Source organism: Corvus hawaiiensis, chromosome 28, assembly GCF_020740725.1.
Source record: "Corvus hawaiiensis isolate bCorHaw1 chromosome 28, bCorHaw1.pri.cur, whole genome shotgun sequence".
NCBI classification, from domain to species: domain Eukaryota; kingdom Metazoa; phylum Chordata; class Aves; order Passeriformes; family Corvidae; genus Corvus; species Corvus hawaiiensis.
In genome coordinates, this window is record NC_063240.1 from 4,669,678 (window position 1) to 4,693,661 (window position 23,984).

Genomic DNA, 23,984 nt, shown 5'->3' on the forward strand with positions numbered 1-23,984 from the left:
AGAGGACTGGCAGGCAAGGAGGGACCTGTTCCACAGTGCCCAGCCTCCCTCAAATCCCACTGAACTTTGCTCCCAAGACCAGCTGTGGAGTGAGCAAGACTCAGGAACAGACCAGCAGTCCTGCTCTCACCTAAATAACCCATTTCTCTTCCAAACAATGGGACGTGGCAAGGGTATTTTTTTATTTTTGAGAGCCTGATTCAACTCAGCCACTGCATCAGAGCTCTGTCCAGGCACCCTGCAGGGCAATGGCAGAGTAGGAGTGGGTGCACCAGGAGGTTCTGCACACCTGGAAAAAGGCTCTGGTATCTTATCTCATGTGAGTTTTCCAGCGATGCCCACTGTGCAGGCTGCACCCACACACCTCACCCCAAAGCCCACAGCTCCCTAGTGACATGGACAGAAAGCTGAAGGTGTCCTGTCACACCACAGAGAGCAAAGAGCAGCACAGAAAGAGGCCTGGCCAGAGAAAAAAAGCATCAGCTCTGTGAAGAACAGTGCTGTGTTTCCACTCCCATATCCCTGTTCTAACCCCTGAAACACCCTTCTCTTCCACAAGCAGGAAAATTGATCTAAGCCACTTCTCGCCCTCGCTCCCTCCCCTGACAATTCCCCATTCTCCTGCCCACGGCAACAACTCCAGACAGTTCACTAGGACTTACCCCTGGCAAAGTCTTCTGTTCATGCAGTGCTGTCTGGGCTTTGATGGCAGAGTCTCTGGCACAGTATGTGAGGAATGCACAACCTGCAGCAGATACAGCGAGCGTCAAGTTAGACAGGCACTTGCAGATGAACATCAACACAAATGTTACGTAATATGGATGTGTCTAAGGCTCCAGGGGAAAAAAAAGACAAAGAAACAATGTTAAAGGACTTGCAGACCACATCCAAGGTCTGTTAAGAGCTGGAGAAGGGTCCCAGTGAATCAACTGGGCTTGACACAGGTGTTGAACAAGGTGAGACACAATGGGAGAGCAAAAGGGAAGCTGATCTTGTTTGTGGCAGAAACAGTCCCAAACACAAGGATCAGGAGAGAGGCAAGGACCAGCATGATCACTGATTAAAATAAAGAAAAAAAGCAAGGAAAGAAGAAAAGTATCTGGGATTTTAGGCTTGTACAAAAGCTCCATGATCCAGATTCACAAATCAGAGAAAGCTACAGGAGGAGAGGCCTGGCCTTCTACGCCATATGATGCACACAAACACACACCAACGTACATATGCAAGGAAAAAGGGAAATACAGAGCCCAGCAGAGCACCATGCATTCTGCAAGGGCCAACTTGAGAAGGCAGATGAAAAGCACACAGAAAAGGCCAGATCCTGACATTCTTAGTCAAGATATGACTCAACATCTCAGACGAATGCTGGAGCCAAGGGAGGAGGGGAGGAGTTGTAGCCCCTCCAGGAAGAAGAGGGATCATCTTTGGGTGCTCTGATGCTAAGAATAAGCAAAGGAAAAATCTGGCTGGTTATCAAGAAACATTTCCTAGCAGAAAGAGATTTAGACTGTGGAATGATCTCCCCAGGGAAGTGCCTGAAGCTCCGTCACTTGAGTTGTTTCAGATGAGGGTAGGCAAAGCACTGGAGAATAGACTCAGAATGCATCTGACCCCCTCACTCACCCCCTCCCATCCACAGCGGCATTTCACATCCCAAGCAAAGGCAGGAAGAGTCCCTCTGGCTTGCTGATGAACATCCCTGTTTACACTGCTGTGCTGGGGCTGCAGATGCATTGTTATGGCCAGAGAGACCCAATTTTCTGCCTCCACATTCTTGTGCCTGGCTTGGGGTACTTCAGAGCTGCTTCAGCTCTCCATGGATCCAAAGGTAGGTGCAGGGGCTGTCTGGACCTCTCCCCTCCACCCCAGTGTGACTCCACAGTACACAACACCCTTAGGCCAGGAAGAAGCCAGCTCCTCAGGACAATCCCAACTCACAGCAACACGATTATCCTGTTCTTCCATCCCAACTCCAAGAAGTTGCTGCAGGTAAGCAAATTGCATTTGTCCTCACACCTCTCGGTAGGGAAAAAAAACCTTCCATAAACAGCACACAAACACCAGATATGTCTAAGAGGTAATTAAAGCGTCTTATTGCCAGGTTTTGAACCAAGAATGCTGCACCAAAGTCAAATGTGGAGCCAAAACATAATTTAACAAATGCAGTGAGGCCAGGAAGAATGCAGGTAAACTCTACTTCCCCTGGCAAAGGCAGCTGGCTCTGTTGTGGTGGGGAAGTTCCCCTCTGCTTGCACTCTCCCCCATGGCTCTGACATCAAGCCTCAAAAGCACCTCTATAACCAGAGAGACCAGACTCTATAACCCCTATAATCTATTTCTAACAGATTTGAAAGCCTGGTCACAAAAGCCTCAAACACAGATGTTTACCCAATTCCACCTGCTGCTCAAGTCTGCTACTTTGCAAGTCATACAAGACTCATTCTAAGATAATTTGGGTCAGGTTTAGCTCACAAAACTCTGAAGTCAGCAGTTGGGAATAAGCAATTTATTCCACTAAGAGCTTCAATGCATTGGTACTATGCCCACGTGCAATGAAGGCACCATCCTTGCCTCAGGAGCATCAGCCATCAAATCTAAGAAAACTTAGGATAGGAGCAGAGTTATGTCTACATGAAGCATGCAAACCCCATCCTCGAGTCCCATATTCCAGAGCTCAGGAATGTCAAAACTGAGGCAAAGCACACTGTCAGGCTCAAAAACCTCAGTCCACAGGAGGACAAGCTAAAAATGAGGATTGGACAAAGACACACCATTTAGTGGGGATAAAGGAGAGACACTCCTCACACAAGGAGGTACTGTCATCATGCCAGATCAAGGATTTGTAAAGCCCAGCAACACCTACATCCACCAGCACCAATGTGAAAAACTGCCATGAATCCCCCTCCCTAGAGCCCCCCCGGTCCTTCTCATCCCTACAGCAAAGACAGCCTGGAACACTGTTCATCTTTTAGGAGCTCAAGTACCAAGAGGCAGCAGCTTCTAGAGACAGAAACATCCTGTAACTATGGTGCCTGAAGATGCCTCACTGCGACCCAAGGGCAATCCTCACTGCTGCCCTGCTTTACAAGGATGTGGGTATTTGCTCAGCAGAAGCCACCTGTGCTCCTTCCCTTCACTCAAGCATGAAGCAGCACTCAGGCAGCCTCTAACGTCCTGCCTGGACTGGGGCTACAGGCACAGGACAGCCTGGTCCACTGCTCCATCCCTGAGCTCTTCATGTCTCTAAGCTTTGAGGTTTGAGGACATTCCTATCATTCATCTCATCTCGTTCTTACTTCCCCAACAGCAGGAACCTGGGAAGCTGCACTGGTTGTGGAAAGGAGGGAGCTAAAGATGTCAGCTATGTCTTTTGGAAAACATGATTACTGCCTTCCACAGCCAGGTGTTTTGGAGGTAGGATGCAGGAGGCAACTCCATTCTCTTTGCAAAGTCCTGGTCAGAAATACAGGAAAAGGTCTGGCAGAAACACTGTGCTCTAAGCCTAATTGTGTAAACAAATATTTGGGGAAAAGAAACTGCCTTCCTGAAGAGCCATTATCTCTTGCACACTAACTCTTCAGCTACTCCCTGGGATGCTGTGACAGGATTCTGCTCACCATGTCCTTCATGGGTTCTTCAGGCTCCTAAAACTTTGAGCTTAACAGAGCCACCCAAGGATCTGCTTAAGAGTGATGTCCACAGAGGTGCAGAGGGGCCTGTCACTCTCACTAGGCTTTCTCACTTCCACATTTCCTGCTTTACTTAACAGCAAGCTCAGACAGACAGGCTGATGCCCCTTTGGGCACTTCTCACACCAAGTCAGCTGTGCCTGCTGAGACACAGGACATGATGTTAGAAAGTGCTCGGGGTGTTGAGAAGCATCAGCCTGGAAGGTCCCTGGCACCCGGGCAGTGCCAATGGCCCATTCCCAGCACAGGGATGCAGAGCAGCACCCAGAGCACTGTCTGTAAAGCCAAAGTCAGGCCACCATCATTCTGCCAAAGACCACTAAAACAACCTCTATGTCCCATCAGTGTTGGTGATACCACCCTACTTCCACAGGCACCAGGAGGGTTTCCAGCTCCCTGAAAGCAGAACCTAGCCTAGTTCCACTTGCAAGAGACTGCATTAAAAAAAAAAACAAACATATATATTCTATGCCTGATCCTCCCTACAAATTACACATTGACTTTGGAATTTACAGTCCCTTCAGATCCTAAACATTACTCCACACATCAGCAGTCTAAAGCCTTGAGCAAGGAAAGGCTGCCAGTTTGCAGGAGAGAAGGATCTCTAAATTCTGCTTAGCATCAGAAATCACATCAAATACTTCAGCAGGGGAAGCATGGAGTCAGTGGGGAGCTAATCTACAAGCCTGCAGAAGCTGAGTCAAAACTGGGCTGCCAGGGAGGCAAGTTGGGCTGAGGGTGTTGTTGTATCCTTGCCCTCTGAAAAAGCCACCCATCTGTCCACATGCCTGTGAGACGGCTGCTCCTGCCCCTGTTGAATATTTCCCTGCAGTTCAGTTTAGCATCTCACACTCCTTAATCTCTCCACTTTCCCTACCATGAGCACTCCTAGGAAACCCATCCAGCTGACACTTGTGAAGGAACTGCCTTCTACCTAATCCTGGAACACAAGGCCAAAAATTTCCACTTGATTCTCCCCACTCAGCCTGCCCTGACCCATTCCAAAAGCCTGTTCAAACACCTCCCCGCTCTCCCCATGAAAATATTAGCTTTGAGACAAACACTGCCATTAAAATGCAAATGTATCTGTGATTAACATAAATAGAAAAACTGCCTCATGAATAATATTAGGCTGGAACAGTATCAGCTACCAGTAGCCAGGTTGCTGAGACATGACAAGTCAGGTACTAACAAAACCATTTCATAGCAGAGTTCACATTTCTAGATCTCTAAGATTCTCCTCTGCCTCCACCGAATTCATCCATTCTCAGCACCCATACAGGACCAGCTCTTGGACACTGCAGCCCAACTCACATCCTCCAGCCCCTGGCAGGCCTTTTCCACCCTTTCTTCTTCCCTGGAGGCAGAGGTGGCTGCTCAGCTCCATGTCAAGCTGCAAGGGAACACAAGAGGACATGCTGGGCTTCACCAGCAGTGCTGGCTTCTCACAGAGCTGCATCCTCCCCTTTGGGGAGAGAAAGGGAAAAAAGCAGATGGAAGCTGCATGTGAGCTGTCAGTTGGATCTCACTGCAGATCAGGAACATGGGGAAAGAAAACTGAGTCTGCTGCTACAACTGCCCCAAAAAGGTTGTGGCTCCTGTACAGTGCAGGAACAAGCTCACAGCCAAAGTGTCCCCTGATCAGGGGCTGCGACAGTGCTCTAGGCCACTGCAGCTCCTGGGTCAGGCCTGGCACCCTCCAGGCCTGCTGATGCCAGCAGCAGCTCCTCACCTGGATGGCCTTCCTGCATGGAGCACAAGCCAATGCAGCCAAACCTGGTAAATGGGAATGATCAGACATCACAGTGGGCTGGACCGTGGATCTAATTCCCTCACTGCACGCTAAACCCCCCCCCCTTCCCTGTGAAGGGATGACTTCTTTGGAGAGGCTGTTCCCAAAACAGGCTGAGGATCTACATGCAAACTCATGCCACCAGGGAAGGAATCCCAGCCTCTCACTTTGTACAAAACAGGACAGGGAGGGGCAGAGGGAACTGAAGGTGTGTGGAAACAACCCTACAACAACCACCGGAGAACCTACACACCTCAACAGCGTCTTCTGGACAGAACAACCCATGACCAACAACACCAGCATCTGCTCAAAAAATGTTAGCACCAAAAGGATGTATTTATTTTGCTGCAGAAATGCTGCATTTAACAGCAGCTCTGTTAATATCACACACATCTGGCTAATGCCACTGCTGCCCCCTCTAATTTCCATACCTAAGCAGATCCCTAGAATTTGTCTCCTGCCTGGAAGCTGACCTCAGACCACACAGTCTATATTTAAGACGTCAACTGGAATGAAATGTGAAATTGCCTCTTGCCTTGGGCCCATTCTCCTCCTCGCTGGGTTTGAAACCTTGCAACTCACCGTCCCCTGGCAGCAGGTTTGGATGCAGTTCCTTGCACACAGAGACACACAAGCACATGGCATCCTCATTCTTCAGTCACAACCAGACACACTTCTTCAGCTAAATTCATGCCAGCCCAGCCCCCACAGGCTTCAATGAGAAAGTGTTTTCCCTTTGTGCTGGAGTTAGATTTGGCCTTTTGTTTGAAAATACACTTGTTTTTCTCTTGTCCTCTTCCTTCTCTGTTCAGTCTAGAATGGTTCTCGTTGCCACGGCACTGGATTTTTCCTACCCTTCCTCCTAAATCTGAGGCATCAGACTGAGCGTGGCACACTCCCTCCAGCATGCACCAACACATGGCCCCATCACGGATCATTTTAGGGCACAGCAGCCCAGCCTGAGCACCCACAGCTTTCAGGGTACTCACTGTAGGTTCCCTGCAGGTCGTTCTACCTGTGCCAGGGAGCGAGGTTGCCATCACCCCCTCGGTTTGTTACAGCAAACTCCGTGAGTTCCCTTCCTGGCTGGAGCCGCGCTGGTCACAAGATCCCAAACACCTGCTGGGGTGGGGTAGAGCCGCTCCACCGAAGGGAGCTGCCACGCCGAACGCGACAGCTCTTCAATATAAAAACACAACAATAAACGAGGCTAAAGGAGCCTCCTCAAACTTTTCAGCACCCACTAAAGGCCCTTCAGCGAAGGAAGACCCCTCATCTCTTCATCACGAAGGCCCCCCACCTACTCCAAATGCCACTGACAGCAGCAGCACGTTCGCGGCCAATATTCTTTGTTGCGCGGGTTTTAAAACCGCAGCGCCGAACCCCTGCCCGGGGTCGGTCCGAGCCCCCTGAGGGGGTGGTCAGCAGCCCAGAGAGGGTCCCGCTGCGGCCCCCGCGCCCCGCAGCAGCCTCGGCCCGGCCCACGCTGCCCATCGGCGCCTTTGTCACCGCACCCCACGCGCGGGCGACAGGCCCCGGGCTGCCGGCGGGGCGCGGGCCGCGGCCGGGGGGCTCCGCGGGGCTCCGCCGCGGGGATGCCGGACCCCGCCCGCGGGCTCTGGGGATGCGGACGCCTTCCCGGAGAGCGGATCGGGGGCCGCCAGCCCCCGCTGAGGGATGCGGGGGGGGGGGGGGGTGGGGTGGGGTGGGAGAGCAGCACATCGCGGTGGGTCACGCGTGGACCGACCCGGGGCCCGCCGCCCCTTTGTGCGCGCCGCGCCGGGCTCACCCTTGTGCATGCCGGTGTAGCGGTCCTTGAGCACGGTGAGCTCGTAGATCTTGCCGAACTGCTCGAAGAGCGGCTTGAGGTCCTTCTCCTCCAGGTTGCGCGGGATCTGCCCCACGAAGAGCTTGATGGCATCCAGGTCCTTCATGCTGTCGGGCTGCGCCGGGGGCTCCGCGCCGCCGCTGCTGCTCATGGGGGAGGCTCGGCGCGGCGGCGGCGGCGGCTGCGGCGCTGGCGGGAGCGGCGGCGGCTGCCTCCTCGCCTCGCCCTCGGTGAGTCTGGCCATGCCCCGCGCCCGGCGCGGCTGCGGGCGGGCGGGCGGGCGGGCGGGGGAGGCAGCGCGGCGGGAACGGCCCCGCCGCCAGCGCCGCCGCCGCGGCGCCACAAAGAGCCGCGCCACAGCGCCCCCTGCCGGGCCCCGCGCCGCCGCGGCCCCTCAGGAGCGGGGGGCAGCGGGGAAGGCACCGGGAGAGCCCCGGAGCGGCCCGGGAGGGTCACTCGGGACCGGCCGGCTGGGCCGGGAGGGTGGTGAAGGCGGCGTGGGTGAGGAGGAAGGGCGGGTGTGACTGCCGCGACGCCCATCCCCGCGGGCGAGGGAAGAGCTGTGTTTTTACGGCCCAGGAGCGTGGAAGGCCCTGGGAGCCGAGGAGAGCTGTGAGCACCCAGGAAGGCAGAGCCGCGCCACGCTCGTGTCAGAAATTAGCATTCGCCCCATTTTCTCGGTGCCTCAGCACCAGGATCTGGAGGCGAAGAGATTATTTAAAGCAGAAAATTTTGTAACGGAGCCGTGACCCAGCAGCGAGCACAACCACGAGCGCCAGGGCTGGAGGGGGCTTAGCTGGAAGGGGGAGTCATGCATGGCCCCAGGTCTGCAGGTCTCTCTGCCCCTGCCTTTCAAGGGCAAGTCCCCTTTCTTCCGAGCAGCTCAGCTCTGTCCACTTCCATGCACCCGTGGCCAGGAGCGGGGTGCCGCCTCCTAAAATTGCCAACGGCGCAGGTCCTTTTCCATGGGAAACAAAAATTCAACCACCCAGTTTCTTGATGTCAGTTCGGACATGGTGTTTGGCACTCCAAGGGCAGCCAGAGTCCTAGCTGCTGGCAGCTTTGGTCTGGGAGAAATCCTGCGCCGTTCGCAATTTTAGGAGGCACAGAAAAGCTTGAGGACTTTGCTTCCCGTTTCCATTACAGGGTACATAGTTCCCTGTAAGAGAGTAATTTATACTTGTAACTTCTCTGAAATAAATTAATTTCTGGAATGAAAACCATGCTTAGTCATGCAATAGGTTGGGCTCGATGATCTCAGAGGTCTTTTCCAACCTAATTGATTCTGTGAAGCTGAAACAAATTCATCTGCCCTCACACAAAAATCTATAGCAAGGACCAAAGGGTTCCTCAAGAAACCTCACGTTGACTCAATTTTTGCTAGGCACAACCCACAGAACAGGTGAAAAGAGCCCAGGGCCTGTGAAATTCCAGGCAAGCCAGCAAGTCACCGTCAAAGTCCCGAAGCAAAAGGCCTAAGTGTGGCTCATCAGCTGAAAAGTTCTAGACAAAGATGTGTCTTCCCTTTTCCACCTGCCTTTCTTGCACCACACGCTCAGGTAGTGCTGCTCTGATGGGACACTCAAGTTGCAGAAGTGTCAGGACATCACATCATCAGACACTTGCCAAAAGAATAAGGGAACACCTAACAGCAGCATTGGAATGTCTTGGTAAGGATTCAGAAGGTTCTTAACCTTTCTGTCCCCAGCTGCACAGGGAAGGAGAGATAGATTTACTTCTGGGATGGTCGCCCTGCCAAGCACGGCTCCAGCATTACAGATTAGGGACAAATACACAAAATGTCCCCTTTTTGACAGAGGCATGACCAGTACCAAAACACAAGTTTGTCAGCTAGCGGGGAGACACAAGGAAACATCAGGGCCAGTGTTTTCAGCCTCCCCTCCTCCACCACGCAGTTCTACCCCTACCAAAAGCCAGAGAAAGGACTGGTGATCAGTCCTGCACACCAGCTTCCCACACTGCTCTGAGCTGTCCTGCCAAGCCCAAGATCTCACTGGAGGCTTACACCCATCCTTTGTGCTTCTTTGCAGCTGCTGCCACCCAGGCTGAGAAAGCACTGAGCCCTCCAGTGTGGTTTGCTCAGCTCCCAGTCCTTCAGCATGGCATGCACAGGTCTCCCTGCACCGAGAGCCAGGCTAAGCCAGAGCGGAGTGGCTGGCACAGCCCCAGTCTCCATCCAGGGAAGGCAGCTGGACCTTTTTCCTCTCTGGCTTCACACCACCCTCCTTGTCAGCGAAGAACTCCCTGATGTCCACAAGGACCTTCCCTTCAAAGCAGGGCACTGACATAATTATAGGTTGGACTCGGTGATCTCAAAGGTCTTTTCCAGCCTAGTTAATTCTGTGATTCTGTGATTATGACATGATAGAGCCAGTGTTAAACCCAGCCCTGCAACGAGCTGCCCCTCAGCTTGTAGGATTTTGCTCCGTGTGCCAGAGGGCTGTGATGGGACAGTGGGCACTCCAGCTACAAAAATGCTCTGTTACAAGCAGAGGAGGTACAGGGGAGACCTGTATCGAGAGAGCAATGATGACACATTTCTAGAGCAGCTCTTTGCCCTCCATTGCTGGAAGATGCCCTCCTCTTCACTGCCTTGTCCCAGCCATTTTTCTGTCACCTTCCAAGGTTTGGCCTTTGTTTTCAACCTTTTCTCTGTCTTGGAAGACGTTTCTTTCTTTTCTAGAAAGACACATCACCACTTTGAAGAGCCTGGTCAGAGGAGCCAGGACCTCGGCATCCTCCTGGCACCTCGACATCCCCAGCACCAGCCTCACGGACCCTCGGACAGGCAGACACGTGTCCCCGCTGCCGGCAGGGAAGCCGAGCCCTGGAGAAGGAAGCGAAACCCTGCAACGGATGGAACGGGGGTGCCGAGGCCACACCTGCCCCGCCTGTACCTGTGCAGCCGTGCGAGGGCCGAGCCCCGCTCACCTCGCCCCGCTCGGCATCCCGGGGCCGCCGTTCCGGCCGTGCCCCGCGCTGCACCGGGCCGGGAGCCGTCCCCACGGCAGGACAGCGGCTGAGCCGAGCCGGGCCGGGCCGGGGATGGAAGCGGGAGATGCTCCCCTCGCCTCGGAACCCGCGGGCAGCGGGCGGGGCTGCCCCGTGTCACCGCCCTGTGTCACCGCCCTGTGTCACCGCCCCGTGTCACCGCCCCGTGTCACCGCACAGCCCCACACGCGGCTGGTTCTTGAAGGGTCTCAACAAGGAGGACACTCGGCCTCAGGATGAGCGTACATCCAGCTTTCCCCTTCTATCTCGTTTAGGGCACTTTGCCACTCTACACCTCTGACCACGACTTTGACAAACTCATGCTCAGGGAACAGAGCTCTTGCAATGCTTATAATTTGAATAAATAGTTTAGTGGTCAAATAGGCATTGGGTAAGGATAGAGGCACGACAATCTCCATGAGCACACAGTGTTGGCTGCTGAGGTAACCAGTTTTTCACAGTACCAAAGCTGTTTTGCATAGAAACTTTAATTGCTTCACATGAGCACAAACCTTTTGAATAAACAGGAATTTGCTCACCTCAAGGTGCTGGAATCATGCTAGGAGTGTGTAAATGTTTTCTGTCATATGATTTTACTTTTGACTAGACAGAAAGGATAAAGCTTTTTAAATACACAGATTTTCTCCCTTTCTGTAGAGGTGTCTATTCCTCCAAATAATGCAAGGAGATTCCATTCTTTGGAGCAAATAGTTCTCTGACAAACCTATTCACTTGGTTTATTTTTCCAGGGGAAAAAGGGACAAACAAATTTAAAAAAAGTTAAAATACTTAAATATTATTACATTTATAGTCCTAAAGTATGTAAATCAACTGCATTGAATTTTCTATTAGCTTTTAAATATTCACCTCAATATACATTTGTTCTTCAGGGCACACAAGAGATAAATAATTGAGTTACCATTGCTAGATAAATCAAATTTTTTCCTGAGCTGCAAATATTCCAGATTATAATCTTGAAGTTGCTATGCAGTAACTACAAATGGAAACAAAACAGATCAAAGTGAGCAAGCAGGAGTCCACACTCAAGTACCCAGAGGCCCAATTTTGTGAGACATCAGGAGCAGCCTCAGCATTTCAGATTGGTGAGTCAAGACCAAATGAAACGTAAAACCTCTGAAATGTAAAACCCCAGCTTAAACACGGGGTGCAGGAGCAGCCTAGGATTTGGGCTTGGCCATGAACAGTGTAAGAACATAAGATTTAAAACAAACAGGACACCCTCAAAACCAAGCCCCACAGCAATTTTACCTGTGGTTTTGAATGTCTAAATAGATTGTGGTGACTTTCAGCCAAAAACAGTGGGAGACCTAAGTTGATTTTGGCTTCAGGGTCTTCTCTGCACTGAGTACAGGAGTGGAGTTCATATTGCACAGCATTACTTCTCTCCCAACAATAAACCAACCCCTCTTATTTGGGAGATGAACTACAATAATCCAAACTACTCCCATGCAATCCCCAATAGTGCCCATGCAGGTGGAAGTGGACAGAAGGAATTATTAGCTTCAGTTAAACCCTGGTGAAAAACCAGTTTTTTGTGAGCTGCAGACTCTGACAGCACCAGGACAACAGGTAAAGTTAGACAAATTGCAAAGAAAATGGTTTTCTGGCTAGAAGCATCAACTGCTAGCCACTTGTGAGTATGCAGATATAATGCTTTCCATACTCTTCCCTACAGGCCAGGCAAACTCCTCAAAAAAAGAGAGTAGGTAAAAAAAAGATCAACAAGAATCAGCTACACAGAGCTCTTCTGCAATGTTGTGGAGAACTTTTATTTTATCACAACACCTGTTGGATTTCTGCCTTTGTGTTGGTGACTGACTTGATCAGGTAATGGTGCAGATCAGCTCCAGGGTCTCTCTGCAAGCTTCTCTGTTGACTCACCCAAGGAAACAACAATGTGGGAACTAAGTTCAGTCCCAGGATGGGCACTCTGCTCCAGCTATGAGGAAGTTGGGATTTGACTATCTCAGATTTGAACACATATGTTTCAGTGCGTGTGCACTTTGACCAAAAGCAAAAACTCTTTATCTGTAGTAAAAACTACTTTTTATGGCAGCCAGGGAGAGAGACACAAAAGGATTACGGGACAAACTAACCTTGTGTGGGAGAGAGCAGTGTAACATCCCAACTGCCCCTAAGGTTAATGATCTCTCCTCATTAATCTTATCCATCTTTTTTTTAGGTTGTTTCCACTGGCTTCTGGCACTGCATCAGGAGTGTTAACAGTTCATTGCTGACACCACAAAGAGCTAAAGTGTTTTCTTTGTGCTACAGCCTCTGGAAGTTTTTGCCTCTGAGCTTTGAGCTTCTCATCTGGAAGACTGAAGGCTGACAGTTTCCACTGCAAGGAACAAGCTCCAGGTCTGTTCTCTTTGCTCTTGTCCACTACTGGCAAATTTTACACACATCAACTCAAGCTGCAGCAGCATTGGTAATAATTTTTTTTCTATTTTTCTCAGCAAAGTAACAGAGTAAATCATTAAGACTGGTGAAGGAATCTGCTGGACTGGAGGGAACACAACCTCCCTAAGTGTAACACAGCAGAAATGGATAATGCAGCTGGAGGACTCAAACTGCTCCCAGGTATTCAGAGCCTACAGAGTTCTTCAGAGAGCTGCTGTACCATGCATATTCTAAACCTACCCAGCCCAGAGCATGCAGCTTCCCAGGGCACAGCAGATGCAGTCTCTATGGGCAGAGCATAAAAACCAGTGGAAAACAATCAAGGCTTGCCTTCCAGCCACTCCAGCAACTTCTGAAGCCACTATAAATTCATTTGGCAGAGGAGTGTCATGAGCACTTCACACATGCAGAGAGACATATTTCAAATGAGCACTCAAAAGATCAGGTAAACGCAGGTTTCCCTGTGTGGCTGGTATTTCTGGAGTGCTTGGCACCATGCCACCTGCTGACACCATGGTGAGCCACTGACACCAGCATGCTTTCCTGGAAAAGACAAGACCCTATAAAGAACAAGTTGCTACACATATGAAGTAGCAGAAAGGACACATCATGGGGCAAGGGTACTCCAAGAAGGAGACTATGGTTAAAAAAAGAAGGATGGAAATCAGTGCTTTGGTACCCATCCAAAGGACAGTGCTGGCCACAACAACCCCTTTTCTAACAAGCACGTGCACAGCAGGCGTGTGCAAACAGGAATGCACAGGTGGAATTTTCCTTGCATGCACAAAAAAAAGGGTCCACCTCAATTCAAAAATAGTTTTCCAGGCTCTGTAAGATATGCTACTTTAATTAGAAATAGTAAATTAAATTAAAATAAAGCATCACTGTGGCTTGTAAAGAGACCTCATGTACTTAGAAGAGATTATAGAAAGGACTCAAAACTTGCTGGGTGGCAGGACAGCGTTCAGGGTTATCTTCTAGAACTGCAACTAGCCTAGGGCTTGTAGTATCTCAATATATTTTCCAGGTCTGAGCTGCTTTTGCTCTTGTTATCAGTGTAACCAGCTTGTGCAAGTACATGGAACAGCACAGAACATGATCCTGCAGCAGCTGGGACTATGGAACACCCCTCCAAATTCAAGCAAGATTTTAGCACAGAATGGTGGCAGCTGTGAACTGTTCAAACCTCCAGAGAAATCAAGTACACAGAAAAATGCATCCTCCAATAGAGACAGGAGAGAACCTGTCCCTGGCAAAAACCCTCATGCCAGAAACCCATCTTAACAATCTTTCCTCATCCTGGCAACGACAGCCAAGATCATTCACAGTGCACTGTGAATGCTCCTAAAAGGGGATGAGTTGAAACAAAATGCAAGACGGTGCTTGCTGCAGACACTGCTTGCTCAGCACAACTCCCTAAAGCCAGGCAGTGAACTCAAGGAAGAGGTGCCATAAGGAAACATGCTAATTGCATTCTCTTTAATTTGCATGTGCACTTTCTGTTTTTGCTTTTAAACAACTGCTCCAAGTCCTTGTTTGCTGGGCAGAGATAACACTTCAGGCCGTAGTTTCAGTTTCCAGGCTGGCTGTGTGACATGTGTCCATGAAGGTGCTGGACTTAGTTTTACTCTCAGAGAAGCTGCTCAGAATCAGACTGCAGGAATTGCTGAAGTCTCTCAGCCTCTCCCTCACCAAAATGCAAAGGAAAACCAGACATGGTGCAAATCAGGGGAAGAAGGTGAAGAAAAGCACTTAAAAGGTGCACGAGAGTTAAAATTTTGTTTTCTTTATGCCTTCCTCCCTTCTATACAGTAGCAAAGAGGAGACAAAGGAAGAGAAATAGCAGGGTTCAGTGGAAGGCAGAAGGTTCCCGATGGGCTCACCGATGGCTCAGTGCTGCTGGGTGGGGGGGGGACTTGGTGCTTCACTGCTGCTTGGTTTTAAGGGATAATCTCTGTATCATCTTGTAAAGGAGACCAAAGTGCTGGAAACGGAAGGAAAAAAAAGTAACCATGACAGTTCTAGACAGAAAGACAGAAAGCTTAGCAGAAGGCTTGAAACAATACCAGTGTGCAAATGCGGTGCCTTGTTTGCATCAACCACTCATCCTGAAGATGGAGTGGGACTTGATGGATGAGGAGGAATTATGACAAGGAAGTCAAGTTACACAGAAAATGATGGCTTACAGAAGTGTTTGTGCAGGTCTGTATCACCTCATTGTGAAGATGTGTTAAAGATTTTTTAATTTTTTATTTTTGGATGCAATTCTGTTCCTTCTGAAGGGGAGGAGAAAGCTTCAGATTTCAACACATGCAGGTTCCTGGTCTCTATAGAAACACTGCTGCCAGCAGTTTCAGGAAGGTTAAAATGAACCAGGCAAATACAGAAATTCTCAGTAATTCACAATCCTTTACCTGGATCTTCTCTTTCACCATTTCCCCAGTGACTTAGAAATTCACTTAATTTCTCTTTTGATTTTGCTGGGGTTGATTGTATTTTGATTTGATATTTGACAGATGTAACAAGATCCAGGCTTCAAATAATTTCAAATTCAAATGACAGAAGTAATGAAGATTGCTAATAGAAATCAAAGTATATGCTTTTCCTCTTGTTTATATTGTCACACTAAGTTTTTAAATGCTTGTGGTTTCCCTAAACAAATAATAGACACAAATAACATGAAGTGATCAAAACTGAGAGTGAGCTAAAAGGCTTCCCTTTCATTCGTGTCCTTCATGAACCCAGGCAGGAGCAGAAGCCTCGCTCACAGTGGCTTGGTTAACACTGACAAAAACACCACATTTAATCTGGCTGGCCAAAGCATGGAGTACAACATTTCCAGAGGTATGGACACAGATTTTTATGGTTTCATGGAAAAAGAAAGCAGAACTCTAAAGATGCATTTCTAAGCTGCATCCCAAGTTCAGATATTTCCTAACACTACAAGCTACAAACCTTAAAATTACCAAGGTAACTAAAATTTGTTGTAAAGTTTCAGTTTGGAGCCAAATAGTTTAGCAAGTGAGTTATGCATGTCTTTGACTACAAGAAACACCTCTAAAAAGCAGTTTAGCACTAGAATGGCAAGAGACTGCCTTCAGCACAGCCAACTGGCATTATTGTTCCAGCTTTAGTGCTGGCACTGTGTGAATTACTGTAGCTAACTTGTTTTATAAGGAAAATGATACATCCGTGTCTCTTACCTGCACTGCAACATAGGCAACGCCAAGGTAGGCTGCAATACAGACAGCCAGAAGCAGGTCAAAGATTGCTGGCTTGACCCTGGAATAAGGAAAAGTACACATGAAATTGCTACAGCAGTTACTGCCAGCAGGTGAGACAACAGCCCAGCACGCCCACAAGAGTTCCATACCTGTATGCATTCATCACCTGCTTCAGCTGGTCATAGAAAACAAACTCAGGGTCCCTGTGCAACAAAAGAAATGTTTCAGATTCTATTGCACTTCTTGACCCTGCAGTCAGGACAGCCCAGAGCTGTTCCCAAGGAGTTCTCCCAACCAGAGACAGGTAAGCATGACCACCTCCCATACTGGTTTTGAGCTGATTTTAGTCATCAGGACTTTCTTTTCCTACAGTCAGAAGCCCAAGGACACAATGCAGAACTCATGCTGTTGTTCAGCTGTCTCCAAAAAGGCACATAAAGATTCCTCCCTGCGGTCACTAAAATGGCTTCAGCCCAAGCAGGTTGGACAGGATGGAAACTGCCTTTTTGTAATTAACCAAAACTTAGTCTTCTCCTGCTCTCAGAGTGAGAACAGTGGAACCAAAACAGTTTAAAAACAAGCTTTTCAGGCAGAGGGAGCTCCTGGGCCTTGCTCTTGTGCTGTGAGGAATCACAAAGAACTTTCTCTGGGAGAACACCGAGCATGAACCAAAACTAACAGGAGAGCAGAAAAGAGCAAAGCTGCATGTCAAGAAACCAGGAAAGTTGCAGCTCAGAGGCAAAATTCTGTCCAGGGGGAAGCCAGTTTGCATGCCCTGGCTGGTTCTTTCATTTCTTTTCTTACCGTTTGTCTGCCTTCACATGATGCTGCTTGACATCCTTCAGGTAGCGTCCCATATAATATTCTAAGGTGTTAAGGAAGGTGCTGTCTTTATCAATCAGCTGGGCAGCCCTGGGCTGACTGCTCAGCCAGTCCATCACTGACTCCAGTTGCTCCTGCTGGATCTGCTGCAGAAAAATACCACCCAAGAAAGGGAGTCAACCACACACATGCTGAGACCAGAGCTCTCTCCCAGACCCTAAATTCCATAGGTTACAAAAATAATGCACTGTGCTTACCATCTGATCTGTGAAAATCTGCATATCTGCAGGTGCTCCCTGCAAGGGAAGATAAAAAAAACCCCCAGGTTACTGTTGAGCTTGGTTGGCAGGACAAGACTGGCCAGCACTGCAGGCTACCTGGTGGGCACCTCTTACCTTTTCTGTTAGATTGTAGATGACCCTTGTCAAAGCCTCAGCAATGATCTGAGTATTCCTGGTCAGTGCTTTAGTGTCTATTCGTGCCCTAAAGCAAAAGAGAGCATTATGGACTTGCCAATGGCATCAGCTTCCTCTAGAAACAACCCTTTTTCACTGCATCAGGCATGAGCCTGAATCCAGAGCCCAACTCCCAATGTTTCTGTCACCTGTGCCCTGATAATCAGAACAACACAAGCAGTTGTGAGGCCAGTTTAGGTTCCTGGGCTGGATTTAAACCCCAGCCGTCCTTCCCCAGGGTCCCTCACCTCCTGTCCATGATGCTGTTGCGCAGGCTGTCCCGGTGGCTCTCCAGGTGGGAGATGGTGAACGCCGGCAAGCGCCGGATTGCAAACCGCTCGTGCTCCCACGCCAGCATGTCCTCAGCCAGGTTGATCTTCTTGTGCACCATGGAAAACTTCACCTCTGGGAACTGGCTGGCAATAACCTGAGGACAAGGGCAAGCCATTCAGGAGTGCTGCCCACTGCATAGTCCCACCCTGCACTGGCCTGTCTGCCTACACCCACTTTTGTGTGTTCCAGAAAATAAGGTGCAGTTATTGACAATATTACAGCTGGTTTCAGGTCAAAAAGAGGTGTTTTCATATCACTACAGGGTAGCATTTGCAAATCTAGCCTGCTTCAGTTGGTACTCTGGCATGAGGATTTGTCTGCACTTCAAATCAAGTGACCCTAAACAATACATGAATTATTTCAATGGCACACCCTTTCTTCACATCTTCCTCCCTCTCATGGAGAGCTGCACAGTAAGTCCCAAATTCTCATACACCTAAAATGCTTTTCCTTACCATCTCCAGTTCTCTCAGAAATGCATGCTGCAAGGTCCCCTCCTTGGGAGGCTTTGAGACATGAAGATGAAGGCTATTGCCTCTGCCCAGAGTGTCAAGGCAGAGAACAAATGCTACATTGTCCTGCAGCAGGCTGGAATCTGGAACAGAAAAATCCAAACCTTTATTGCTACATCTTGTGCTGGGAGTTCCACCCCCCCAAAAAAAGCAAGGCTCACACAAGGACATCCTCACAGGAGAGCTGGCAATTAATTATAAAGATTTAACACGACCAGCCCCTTACTCACCAGTGTGGTCCAAATTGTCCTCCAGCCACCGCTTAGTTCCTTGATAATTAAACTTGCCACCTCCAGATGCAAAGAACAGCAAGTTATACCTGCCCATCAAAGAAGCCAGAAAAGGGTTAGCACTCTGCACTCCAAGAATTCCTTCACTCAGCCTTGCAGGTGTAGTGAAATCACAACCCCTTGCACCTGACATCCAAGGCAAACTGTCCATTAACAAACACTTCCCACATGCCACATACTCGGGTAATGGCAGGACAGATTAAAAGTGGGGAGTTCCTAGGGCTTGGGGACGGAGTCTATTTCCCACATCATCCCCTCCACTCGTCAGTTATAGATATTTAACCTCAAACAGGGCAGTTCCTTACCCAGCATGGGTCCTTCTGTAGGTGTAGAGCCGAGAGAACAGCCTGGCCAGTTCCAGCAGCACTGAGATTCCGCTGCCATTGGAGTCAGCCCCATGGGACAGCCACTGCAGGATGAGGTGGGACAGACACAAGGTGACAAACTACTCTCATTCTCAGGTACCAGAACAGCTGCAAGACAGCACACCACTGTGCTCCACTTGTAACTGCCCCACAGCCTTAAGGCCAACAAAAGACACATGGGCAGAGGCCACATGGGAAAAATGATAGGAACAGAGAGCTGCAGGAAGATAGAATACTCACTGGAGCCACTCCAAAGGAATCATAGTGGGCAACTATCACAACAGTGGGCAAGTCTTCTCCACCCAACCCTGTCAGCCTTCCCTGCAGAGGAAAGAGAGCAGTGTCACACCCCATCACCTCTTGTGTGCTGGTACAAAGACAGCCTGATTTCTACGTGCCTGCTGAGTCTGCCATGGCCTCAGTTGTGAGGACTTCAGATACCTGGCTGAGACTCTCCTGACTTGCCCTGTCGGACCAAATGTCTGATAAAGTCCCAATAAAAGAAGTCACCTCATCAGTGTTGCCAGTTTGAATCCATACACAACTCACCTCCACACTGGGGATGAGCCAGTCATTGATAGCTTTGCTTTGAGCCCCGCTGGTCACCATCTGGAAGCCATTGGCAGTTGCCGTGTGCAGCAGAACTAGAAAAAAACACCAAAAACCCCCACAATGTACACCTGGGGAAGTTTCATCCCTTTATTTCCCCTGCTAACTGAGCTTTGGAGAGACCATTAAACCATTTAAGCCCTCTCACTCGTGACTGGTGTTTACGCAATGACACGGGATCTTGGTGACTATGCTTTTTCATTCTGTCCTAAAATCCCAGTATTTTAAGCTGATCAAAAACTTTTCCCCGGCAGTACTAAAGTTAGTCATAAGCAGCAGGTCAGTAAGACATTCAAATTATTTACATGGAAGCATCAAACTGAGTTGTGGTCAGATAAAAAGCTTCAGCTTCTATCGACACACCATTGTCACTTAACATTTCTAATGTTGTTTTTAACCTAGTTTTGATTTCTACCTTACTTGCAACAGCGTGAAGCTGAGAACTTCCTGCAACTATATCTCCAAATATAGTCAAATAATTTTCTTATACTGTGTTCTTTCTTTCAGTGAATCTCTAAACACTTTGACAAAGACAGAATAAACACAAATGCGACAGAACACTTGTTCATGATGCAGATGACACAGCAAACTTCTCCCAGAGGTGGAAACAGGCCTGTCTTCCTCAAAACTTTTTCCTCCTTGTTGGAACTCACCTTCTGCAGCTGAGGCAGAGCCTTGTGATGCAGAAGCAGCCCGTGTTTGTTCATAGATAGACAGCAGCTCCTCATCTTCCACTGCAAAGTAGACTGGCACAATGGTTTCCATAGCAAGCATTTCAGGCTCTATCTCCATGAATTGCTGAGGATTTAAGCAAGACACAAACTTAGCATCTGCTAAACACAAAAGATGGCAGGAAAAAATTAACAACCAAAGCAGAGAGAGAAGTTTTAACATTAGAATACGATTTGTTGTGCATTACAACAGAACCTTCCAGCCCTGCAGCAACCAAGCTTTTCTCCAATGCACCTCCCATGGGAAGAGAAAGAAAACTTTTTTGTTTACCCGCACAACATCCTGGGGGACAGAGGAGATGGATCGTGGCAAGATGATCACCACAGCCCCGGCTGACTGGCGGAGAGCCTTCTGGTACTGCTCGTAGGAGAAGTCCACCAGCCGCATCATGACGCAGCGGCGGCTCAGCACGTCTGCTTCCACGGTGCGCGCCTCCGTGTTCAGCACCGCGCTCCTGGTGCCTGCCAGCAGGGAAAGCAAGAGGGCTTGTAAAGCATTTCATCCCATCCCCTCTGCTCCAGCCTGCCTCCTGCTCAGAGTAGTCCTGGGGACAGTCTGATGGGCTGCAGAGCAGCCAGGAGCTGCCGAAAGCTGAGTTTGCCTCTTCGCACTTGTCCGAGAAGGAGCAGAGGTCTGTGGGTTTTTCCTGTGCAGCCACATCCTGCCAGACTCTCCTTACTCCACACTACACAGCCTCATCTTCCTGTCTTCCTCCTCAACACAACCACACAGGCTACATGTCTGCTCACCTGCACCTAATACCTGCAGACAGCGACACACCCAGAGACAGCCTGGCCTCTCCAGAGCCTCCCCCAGCTGTAGGATCAAGCTGTGGATGGAAGCTGTGCACAACCACCTGATGAAAGGACACCAGACAGCCCCATGTCACCCCAAGGGCTGCTCTCACTCAGCCACAAGGAAGGTTCTGTAGCTGGGAGAGTTACAGATGAGCAGGCTGCTCCTGAGGACTCGCCCTCTCCTACTCTCAGTTCCGGCAGATCAAATCCCCCACATGGAAGTGCAATCCCTTGGGAGCAGTCTGCAGGCTTGCCAGAGAATTGCTCCTGCATTCTCCAAGGTAGGGCCAAAAGGACATCTTGTGCAAACAGAGAGGGTCAAATCCACCTTACAATTTGTAACTCGATTTCTTCTTCCATAACTCTGGCACCTCCACTGGAGAGCTCATCACTCTAGGTCCCCACACAGGGACAGACAAGGTGCTCCAGTCTCTGTCAAACAGGAGCATTGCTTAGAATTAGATTTAAACCTGGCTTAGCTTAACTCTAACATTAATTTGGTCTCATCAAAGGTCATAGAAACACCTAAACCAGAAAAATCTACACTTCCCCTGCACAGTATCAATGAGGGCCACACACCCAGAAACAGAGCCCAGGCACAATGTAAATTCTCCCCACAGAGCCCTGACACTAAATAACAAACATCAACAGCACCCCCACTCCAGCCAGAGAAAAGCAAGTCAAAATGAGGATAACCCCTCCACCATTCCCAAAGGAGTGATGTGTAAACACAGCAATGTGTGGACCCAAAGTTCTGCTCTCTCTGACACCTCAGCAGAGCAGACACAACAGTATTTTTCTGACAGGTTGATTTTCTGTAGTTTCTCTACAGAGACCCGGTTAATAATCTCATTTACAAACTAAAGAGCTCTCATTCTATCAGTATTAGAGGAAGCCCAAGCTTGTTCTTAAATTGCTCTATGAGTGATGCTGACAAAAAACTCTTCCCCCTGCAAGAACAGGCTGAGCAGCAACCTGTATTTGGTATCTTTGGAAAAGAATATGAGAATCTGGAACAACAAATCAGCTCAGCTGGTCAGAGCATGGTGCTAATAATGGTTTGATTACTGGTTTGAACCCTCTATGGGTCATTCACTTTGAAAGTTGAACTCAATGATTCTTGTGGGTCCCTTCCAACTCAAGACTGCTCTGTGAAATACAATTTTTATCCTGAAGGACATCTCAGAACACACAAGGAACAGGAACAGCAGCTACCCAAAGGGAGTAGGAAGGAACAAAGGAAACACACAACCCACTGAGCTAAACAGCTCCAGGAAAAGAAGCAGCATAAAAAAATTAATTGGAAGCATCTTAAAAAAATAACACCTGGCTTTTCAAGAGTTCTAGAGGGGACACTGAGGCAAGCAAAGTCAAAGCCAGCTGAATCACATCCCTGCTGCCCCTGCTAAGCCTGTCAACAAACAGTTCCCATCACCTGAGAACAGAGAGTCCTACCCCATGCAAGAGCCTGCCTTGGAGCTACTGAGCTCATCAGCAACAGAGCCCTCAAGATGTGGACATGTTCTGAGAAACTGTGATGGAAGAATCCAGAAATAATTTCAGATATTTAGAAGCCACCAGAAATGTGAAGTGCTTAAGGAGTACACAGGCACATCTGTATTTTGTAACTTACATATTTGAACTTATTAAAATCTGAAAGATTAAGAGATGGTGTCTCATGGACAGCACAGACTAAACGTGAGGCTGTTCATTGTTAACTCTGAAACTTTGAAAGAGTCACTCACAGACAGAGCACGTGCCCTGGCCTGGAATAAAATCTCTACAGAAGACCCAGAAACAACCCTTGATTCTGAGCGTGGGCACACAGGGGAGGAGGCTGAGGGTTGCAGCACCTCAAGGACTCGCAGAACAGGGTGTGTCTCTGACCCAAAGAAAGGTGTTGCACAATCAGCAGGCTGGAAGTAAGAGAGCAGAGGAAGTAAAGGTCAGTTGTAACACAGCAGAAGGACGGGCTCTGAAATGGAGCCACTGGAGCAACACATGCAACTAAGGATGAAGAGGCTGAAGAAGAGCGAAGAAGAATCAACCAGTCAATAAACGAGTCAAAGGCAAAAAGACAAAACTGAGCACACAACCAGATTTTCCAGAACATAGGAGGGATGCAGCTGGACCCCTGAAAACACACAGACCTCAGCCCAAAGCCCGGGGTCCTTGGCCAGCTCTAGGTCACCACGATGGAGCTCCCAGCACTCTCCCGCCCGTACTGAGCCCGGGCAGTGAAACTCAGCCAGATGGGGCCCTACTGCGGGCTCCCCTCGCCTGGACCTGGCCCCGGGCCCGGCCGCTGCCGCCCCCCAGAGCCCCCCGAGCCCTCCCGCGGCCTCCCCTAGGCCGGGCCGCCCTCCACGGGCCGCCCGCGGCTTCACGGCCTACCCTGGGCTCCTCCCCGGGGTCGGGGCTCTCTTCCCACGGCCCCACCACCCCTGAAGGGGCCGCTGCCGGCAGGACCGAGCCCGGCCGGGCCGTGCAGTTCCTCACCATAGGGCTGTCCGCCCAGCTCGTACTGCTGCATGCGGTAGACCGTGAACTCATGCGCCGCCTCGGCGGCGGGCGGCGGCCCCAGGAGCAGGAGCACGGCGGGCACGAAGAGCAGGACGCTGAGCGGGAGGCACGAGGCCTTGAGCACCGACTCCAGCACCTCGCTCGCCTCTTCCAGCATCGCCGCGGCCCCGGCCCGCACTGCGGCCTGCTCGGCACGCACGGCGCGCCCCCGCTCGGCATGCCGGGAGCTGTAGTTCGCGCGCCGCCGCGAGGGGCGCTGGGAGTTGTAGTCGCGGCAGGCCGTTCAGGCCGCGGTACCGCCCCGCCTTGGCCTGCAGGGGGCGCCCTCCCCGCGGCCTGGCGCTCCCGAGCGCCCCCCCGCGGCTGGGATGGGATGGGATGGGATGGGATGGGATGGGATGGGATGGGATGGGATGGGATGGGATGGGATGGGATGGGATGGGATGGGATGGGACGGGACGGGATGGGATGGGACGGGATGGGATGGGACGGGACGGGATGGGACGGGATGGACGGGGTGGGACGGGATGGATGGGATGGGATGGGATGGGATGGGATGGGATGGGATGGGATGGGA

At 50.1% G+C, this 23,984-nt stretch overlaps 2 protein-coding genes across 5 annotated transcripts in view; both read right to left on the reverse strand.

The window, feature by feature from the left end:
• CELF5 (CUGBP Elav-like family member 5) overlaps positions 1-7,575 on the reverse strand; it is a 37,405-nt gene extending 29,830 nt beyond the window's left edge. For both annotated transcript variants that reach the window (XM_048288374.1, XM_048288373.1), the window contains exons 1-2: positions 7,271-7,575; positions 663-745 (exon numbers count right to left, since the gene is read on the reverse strand). In XM_048288374.1, the coding sequence (XP_048144331.1) occupies positions 663-745; positions 7,271-7,553 (366 nt within the window). In that variant the 5' untranslated portion in view covers positions 7,554-7,575. The remainder of the gene's footprint in view (positions 1-662; positions 746-7,270) is intronic.
• On the reverse strand, positions 663-23,616 carry NCLN (nicalin). Of its 3 annotated transcripts, none has more exons than XM_048288372.1 (16): positions 23,384-23,616; positions 20,358-20,548; positions 20,009-20,153; positions 19,296-19,390; positions 18,987-19,067; positions 18,687-18,790; positions 18,322-18,410; positions 18,035-18,174; positions 17,495-17,673; positions 17,187-17,274; positions 17,049-17,087; positions 16,774-16,937; positions 16,119-16,172; positions 15,949-16,027; positions 14,629-14,729; positions 663-745 (listed from the first exon to the last, which is right to left on the reverse strand). In XM_048288372.1, the coding sequence occupies exons 1-15, from the start codon at positions 23,562-23,564 to the stop codon at positions 14,670-14,672; spliced, it is 1,689 nt and encodes a 562-aa protein (XP_048144329.1). In that variant the 5' UTR covers positions 23,565-23,616; the 3' UTR covers positions 663-745; positions 14,629-14,669. The 3 variants fall into 3 exon arrangements, with proteins under 3 accessions (XP_048144329.1, XP_048144328.1, XP_048144327.1); XM_048288371.1 differs by lacking the exon at positions 663-745 and adding an exon at positions 10,792-13,288; XM_048288370.1 differs by lacking the exon at positions 663-745 and having other exon boundaries at positions 10,792-14,729.
• Positions 23,617-23,984: the final 368 nt, after the last annotated feature.

What these genes read in the sequence shown, in the direction of transcription:
- NCLN (XM_048288372.1), bottom strand. Translation starts at nt 23,564, where the DNA reads ATGCTGGAAGAGGCGAGCGAGGTGCTGGAGTCGGTGCTCAAGGCCTCG. An exon ending in TCCCCCAGGATGTTGTGCGG is followed by an intron (nt 20,154 to 20,357) that starts GTAAACAAAAAA and finishes TTAAATCCTCAG; the next exon opens with CAATTCATGGAGATAGAGCC. An exon ending in CTCTGCCTCAGCTGCAGAAG is followed by an intron (nt 19,391 to 20,008) that starts GTGAGTTCCAAC and finishes GTTTTTTTCTAG; the next exon opens with TTCTGCTGCACACGGCAACT.